This window comes from Onychostruthus taczanowskii, unplaced genomic scaffold (genome assembly GCF_017590055.1).
Source record: "Onychostruthus taczanowskii isolate IOZ18803 unplaced genomic scaffold, ASM1759005v1 scaffold292, whole genome shotgun sequence".
Lineage (NCBI taxonomy): Eukaryota > Metazoa > Chordata > Aves > Passeriformes > Passeridae > Onychostruthus > Onychostruthus taczanowskii.
Window position 1 is genome coordinate 35,751 of NW_024500262.1, and position 6,640 is coordinate 42,390.

General features: G+C 60.8%; 1 protein-coding gene across 8 annotated transcripts; it reads right to left on the minus strand.

Annotated features, from left to right (window-relative positions):
- Window positions 1-646: 646 nt before the first annotated feature.
- LOC121337846 (uncharacterized serine/threonine-protein kinase SBK3-like) lies at window positions 647-5,778 on the minus strand. Of its 8 annotated transcripts, none has more exons than XM_041408213.1 (10): window positions 5,591-5,778; window positions 4,300-4,380; window positions 4,099-4,221; window positions 3,908-4,000; window positions 3,628-3,729; window positions 3,458-3,550; window positions 3,031-3,154; window positions 2,419-2,621; window positions 1,070-1,858; window positions 647-982 (listed from the first exon to the last, which is right to left on the minus strand). In XM_041408213.1, the coding sequence occupies exons 2-10, from the start codon at window positions 4,375-4,377 to the stop codon at window positions 773-775; spliced, it is 1,815 nt and encodes a 604-aa protein (XP_041264147.1). In that variant the 5' UTR covers window positions 4,378-4,380; window positions 5,591-5,778; the 3' UTR covers window positions 647-772. The 8 variants fall into 8 exon arrangements, with proteins under 8 accessions (XP_041264147.1, XP_041264149.1, XP_041264150.1 ...); XM_041408215.1 differs by adding an exon at window positions 2,655-2,671 and having other exon boundaries at window positions 647-1,858; window positions 2,419-2,511; XM_041408216.1 differs by having other exon boundaries at window positions 647-1,858; window positions 2,408-2,511.
- Window positions 5,779-6,640: the final 862 nt, after the last annotated feature.

The following is a 6,640-nucleotide window of genomic DNA, read 5'->3' on the forward strand; positions in this document are numbered from 1 at the left end:
TCCCCCACCCGCCATCCCCCAAAATTCCCATTTCCCCCATTTTTCCCGTTTTCCCCCATTTGTGCCCCAATTTTACCACCTTTTTTCCCATTTTCCTCAATTTTCCCTATTTCCCCCCCATTTTTCCCAAAAATTCCAATTTCCCCCCATTTTTTCCCCATTTTTTCCCCATTTTCCCACCCCTCCCCCACCCGCCAGACCCAAACGGGTAAAAAAAAGAGGAAGAAAAAAAAAAAAAAAAAAAAGGAAAAAATCAAAAAACCCAGGTAAAAAAAAGAGGAAGGAAAAAAAAAAAAAAAAGAGGCAAAAATCCAAAATCCCGGGAATTTTATTGAATTTGTCATCCCCAGGTGAGCTCAGGTGAGCACAGGTGAGTACAGGTGTGCTCAGGTGTGCCCAGGTGAGCACAGGTGAGCACAGGTGAGTCCGGGTAACCCCAGGTGAGCACAGGTGAGTCCAGGTAACCCCAGGTGAGCACAAGTGTGCCCAGGTGAGCTCAGGGAACCCCAGGTGAGCACAGGTGTGTCCAGGTAATGTCAGGTGAGCCCAGGTGTGCCCAGGTGAGCTCAGGTAACCCGAGGTGTGGCTCCCTGCCCATCCCAGGTGTGCCCATCACCTGTCCAGGTGTGCTGGGCCCATCCCAGGTGTGCCCATCACCTGTCCAGGTGTGCTGGGCCCATCCCAGGTGTGCCCGTCACCTGTCCAGGTGTGCTGGGCCCATCCCAGGTGTGCCCATCACTCTCCAGGTGCTTCCAGCCCCTCCCAGGTGTCTCTATCCCATCTCCAGGTGTTTCCATCTCACTTCAGGTGTTCCCAGCCCATCTCCAAATGTTCCCCTCACCTGCCCAGCTGTCTCTAACCCACGTCCAGGTGTTCCCCTCACCCGTCCAGGTGTCTCTAACCCACGTCCAGGTGTTCCCCTCACCCGTCCAGGTGTCCCCACCTCACAGCTGGGGGATTCAGAGTCACCTGTGGGGCTCACCTGGCCGCTCTCAGCTGAGAGAGCCACGTGGCCACTCCCACTCTCACCTGCGGGGCTCACCTGTCCCCCCTCACCTGTGGGGCTCACCTGACTGCTCTCACCTTCAGCTGTGGGACTCACCTGGCTGCTCCCATCTGCAGAGCTCACCTGTCCCCCCTCACCTGTGGGGCTCACCTGGCTGCTCCAGCTCTCACCAGCAGAGCTCACCTGGCTCCCCTCCTCAGCAGAGCTCACCTGGCCACTCTCACCTGTGGGGCTCACCTGTCCCCCCTCACCTGCAGAGCTCACCTGTCCCCCCTCCCCCGCGCCCCTCACTTGTCCCCGCTGCCCCGCCCAGGCCCCGCCCAGGTACCTGAGCACCTCTCCAGGTGGGCAGCGCCGCGCGGGCTGGGGGTGGAGCAGCCCCCGCAGCAGCGCCAGCCCCGCCCCCCCCAGCCCCCGCCAGGTGCGAGGCGGCCGCGGCAGCGCCTCACCTGCGCAGGTGCGGCCGTGCCACGCCCGGAAGCGGCGGAAGGCGGGGTCGGAGCGCGCAGGTGAGGCCCAGGGGAAGGCGCCGGTGAGCAGCGCGAAGAGCAGCACGCCGAACGCCCAGGTGTCCGCCGCGGGCTCCAGCCGCCGCTGCCGCGCCTCACCTGCCCGCAGGTGCAGCAGCTCAGGTGCGGCGTAAGGGGCGGGGCCGGGGGCGGGGCGCACCTGCCAGCCCTGCACGCGCGTCAGGCCGAAGTCGCCGAGCTTGACCAGGTGACACTCGCGGTCGAAGGCCAGCACGTTGTCCAGCTTCAGGTCGCGGTGCACCAGGGCGTGGCCGTGCAGGTAAGACAGGGCCGAGCACACCTGGGCGGCGCAGCGCTTCACCTGCGGCTCCGGGAGACCCACCTGGGGACGGGGGACACACCTGGGGTCACACCTGGGGACGGGGGACACACCTGGGGTCACACCTGGGGACAGGGGACATACCTGGGGTCACACCTGGGGGCACCTGGGGCACACCTGGGGGCACCTGGGGATGGGGGACACACCTGGGGGTGACACCTGGGGACAGGTAACACACCTGGGGTCACCTGGGAAGGGCAGTGATTCACCTGTGGCTCAGGGAGACCCACCCGGGCATGGGGGACACACCTGGGGCACCTGGGGCACACCTATGGGGTCACTCAGTGTCACCAGGGACAGGGACACACCTGGGGGCACCCAGCAGTCACCCAGCCAGTGCTGTGTCACCTGAGAGGTCACCTGAGCACACCTGTCCTCCCACCCAGGTGCAAAACTGTCCCCTCTTCCCACTCACCTGTCCATCACCTCACACCTGTCCCTCACCTGTCCCACTTACCTGTCCCACTCACCTGTCCCTCACCTGTCCCACCTGTCCCTCACCTGTCCCACCTGTCCCTCACCTGTGACTCACCTGTCCCACCTGTCCCTCACCTGTGACTCACCCCAGGTGTGAGCAGCCCGCACAGGTCCCCGGCAGGTGCGAGCTCCTGGGCGAAGCCGAACTCTGTGGGGGTCTCGAAGGCGAGCGGCAGCACCTGCACGCAGGTGAGTGCCCCCCGCAGGCACAGGTGAGTGCAGAACTCCCGCAGGAAGCCCCACCTGGGCGTGCGCTCCTTGGAGAGCAGCTTCAGAGCCACCTGCGCACCTGCACAGGTAACGGCTGGGTCAGGGAACACACCTGGACAGGGAACACACCTGGACAGGCAACAGCTGGGTCAGGGAACACACCTGGACAGAGAACACACCTGGACAGGCAACAGCTGGGTCAGGGAACACACCTGGACGACTGACACACCTGGGACAGGGACAGACACACCTGGACAGGTAACACAGCTGGGAGAGGGAACACACCTGGATCAGGCACAGACACACCTGGGGACAGGGAACACACTGGGATAGGCACAGACACACCTGGGGGAGGGACAGACACACCTTGGCACACCTGGGCACACCTGGGGGACAATGACCCAGCTGATCCCCAGGTGTGCCAGGTGATCCCAAGTGCACTCAGGTGTCCCCAGCTGTCCCCAGGTATACCCAGGTGGTGCCCTCACCTCCATGCCGGGGCCGTGCCAGCAGCACGCGCCCGTAGGAGCCGCTGCCCAGCTCTCCCAGTACGTCCCAGTCCCGCTCCAGCGCCCGCCGGGGCAGCGCCCGGTCTGTGCGAGCCATCAGCGCCTGCGGGGACCAGTGTGGACCAGTATGGACCGGTACGGACCAGTATGGAACCAGTACGGACCAGTACGGACCAGTATGGAACAAGTACAGACCAGTATGGACCAGTACGGACCGGTATGGACCAGTATGGAACCAGTACGGACCAGTACGGACCAGTATGGACCAGTACGGACCGGTATGGACCAGTGCGGACCAGTATGGACCAGTACGGACCAGTATGGACCAGTATGGACCAGTGCTGACCAGTACGGACCAGCGCGGACCAGTACGGACCAGTACAGACCAGTATAAACCAGTACAAACCTGCAGGAGGCGCTCCTGAGCCTGTGCCACCGACTCCTCATCATCATCATCGTCACCTTCATCATCAGTGGCCTCCAAGGGGACATCCATGATCTGCCACCAATGTAAACCAGTATGAACCAGTATGAACCAGTACAAACCAGTACAGACCAGTACAGACCAGTACAGACCTGCAGGAGGCGCTCCTGAGCCTGCACCAATGACTGCTCATCATCATCATCGTCACCTTCATCATCATCGTCATCAGCGGCCTCTGAGGGAGCATCCATGGCCTGCAGACCAGTATAAACCAGTATGAACCAGTGTAAACCAGCATGAACCAGTATGAACCAGTATGGATCAGCACAGACCAGTACGGATCAGCACAGACCAGTACAGACCAGTAAAGACCAGTACAAACCAGTACAGACCAGTACAGACCAGTAAAGACCAGTATAAACCAGTAGAGACCTGCAGGAGGTGCTGCTGAGCGTGTGTCACAGATTCCTCATCATCATCATCGTCACCTTCATCATCAGCGGCCTCTGAGGGGGCATCCATGGCCTGCAGACCAGTATAAACCAGTATGGACCAGTATGGATCAGTACAAACCAGTACAGAGCAGTACAGACCAGTACAGACCAGTACAGACCAGTACAGACCTGCAGGAGGTGCTCCTGAGCATGTGTCACAGGTTCCTCCTCCTCATCATCATCATCATCACCTTCATCATCATCATCATCATCATCATCACCATCAGCAGCCTCTGAGGGAGCATCCATGGCCTGCAGACCAGTATGAACCAGCACGAACCAGTATGGATCAGTACAGACCAGTACAGACCAGTACAAACCAGTACAAACCTGCAGGAGGCGCTGCTGAGCCTGCGCCACCGACTCCTCATCATCATCATCGTCACCTTCATCCGAGGGGGCGTCCATGGCCTGGACCAGTAGGGACCAGTATGGACCAGTACGGACCAGTATAACAGTGTAAACCAGTATGGACCAGTATGGACCAGTGTGAACCAGTGTAACCAGTATAACCCAGGAGAAACCAGTACAAACTGGTATGGACCAGTATAACCCAGTACAAACCAGTATAACCCGGTACAGACCAGTATAAACCAGTATAACCCAGTCTAACCAGTATAACCCACTATAGACCAGAATAGACCAGTATAGACCAGTGTAACTAGTACAGACCAGTACAAACCAGTACAGACCAGTACAGACCAGTAAAGACCAGTAAAGACCAGTACAAACCAGTACAGACCAGTACAGACCAGTAAAGACCAGTATAAACCAGTAGGTACCAGCATAAACCAGTTCAGACCGATATAGACCAGTAGGAATATCTACAGACCAGTAGAGACCCCTCCCCCTCACCACCTGTTCCCCTCCCCCCTCGTGTCCCCAGGGCCACCTGTCCGAGTGCCACCGGTGTCACCAATGTCCCCGGGGCCACCCGTGCCACCCGCGACACCTGTTCCGTGCCCCCAGTGCCACCGGTGCCCCCAGCGCCACCAGTGCCACCTGTCCCAGTGCCACCGGTGCCCCCAGTGCCACCTGTCCCAGTGCCACCGGCGTGCCCAGGTGGCCCCGGGGGTGGGGGTGGCCCCGAGTGTCCCCAGCTGTCCCCAAGAGGGGCCCAAGCTGTCCCCAAGGGTCCCCCAGCTGTCCCCAAGGGGGGCTCAGGTGGCCCCGAGTGTCCCCCGCTGTCCCCAGGGGGGCCCGGATGGCCCCGAGTGTCCCCAGCTGTCCCCAGGGTGGACCCAGCTGTCCCCAGGGTGCCCCAAGGGTCCCCCAGCTGTCCCCAGGGTGGCCCAGCTGTCCCCAAGAAGGGCCCAGGGGTGGCCCCGAGTGTCCCCAGGGTCCCACAGATGTCACCAGCGTGCCCCAGGGTGCCCCCAGCTGTCCCCGGGGTGTCCCCGCTGTCCCCAAGGGGTCCCAGGGGTGGTGTCCCCCAGCTGTCCCCAAGGGTGCCCCAGGGTGCCCCCAACGTCCCCCCGCTGTCACCAAGGGGGCCCGGATGGCCCCGAGTGTCCCCAAGTGTCGCCGAGGGTGGCCCAGCTGTCCCCAGGGTCCCTCAGCTGTCCCCAGGGGTGGCCCGGGGGGTGCCCCAGCTGTCCCCGGGGTGTCGCAGGTGTCCCACCTGTGTCCGGGCGCTGTGGCTGTCCCCAGGTGTCCCCGCTGTCCCCTGTCCGTGTCCCCCCCGCTGGCCCCGCGGTTGTGACTCAGAGTTTCCCGTGCCCGCGGTGCCACCGCCCCGCCGGGATTGTCACCTGCGCGGCGACAGCGCGGGGACAGCGCGGGGAGAGGGGGGGACACGGGGGGGACAGAGCAGGGGACAGCGCGGGGAGAGGGGGGGACACGGGGGTGACAGAGCAGGGGACAGCGCGGGGAGAGGGGGGGACACGGGGGGGACAGAGCAGGGGACAGCGCGGGGACACGGAGGGGACGGGGAGGGGACAGAGCAGGGACAGTGCGGGGACAGGGGGGGACACTGGGGGGACACCCTCCCAGTTTGTCCCAGTTTGTCCCAGGCCCTCCCAGTTTGTCCCAGTTTCCCCCGCCGTCCCTCCCGCCCCTCCCCCCCGCACCTGTCGCTGTCTCTGCCCTTCCCCGGTAATTAATCCCTGCCGCTAATTAACCCCTGCGGGAGTCCCGCTCATTAATCATTCCTGGTCGTTAATCATCCTGGTCATTAATCATCCCCGCTAATTAACCCCTGCGGGAGTCCCGCTCATTAATCATTCCTGGTCGTTAATCATCCTGGTCATTAATCATCCCCGCTAATTAACCCCTGTAGCAGCCCCGGTCATTAATCCCCTGTCATTAATCATTCCTGCTAATTAACCCCTGCGGCAGCTCAGCCCGCTCATTAATCATCCTGGTCATTAATCATCCCCTGTCATTAATCATCCCTGCTAATTAACCCGTGTAGCAGCCCCTGTCATTAATCATCCCCTGTCGTTAATCATCCCCTGTCATTAATCATCCCCTGTCATTAATCATCCCTGTCATTAATCATCCCCGCTAATTAACCCCTGCGGCATTAGTCCGGTCATTAGTCATCTTGGTCATTAATAATTCATGGTCATTAATAATTTATGCTCATTAATCATTCCCTGGTAATTAATCACTACCCCGTAATTAATCATTCCAAGGTAATAAATTATTCCCGGTAATTAATTACACCCAG

Excerpts from the sequence above, each read along its gene's own strand:
- LOC121337846 (XM_041408210.1), bottom strand. The coding sequence starts at position 4,377 with ATGGACGCCCCCTCGGATGAAGGTGACGATGATGATGATGAGGAGTCG. Across the intron at positions 3,551-3,627 it reads CTCAGGAGCGCCTCCTGCAG|ATCATGGATGTCCCCTTGGA; the intron begins GTCTGTACTGGT and ends CATTGGTGGCAG. Across the intron at positions 3,155-3,457 it reads CTCAGGAGCGCCTCCTGCAG|GCGCTGATGGCTCGCACAGA; the intron begins GTTTGTACTGGT and ends TGGTCCCCGCAG.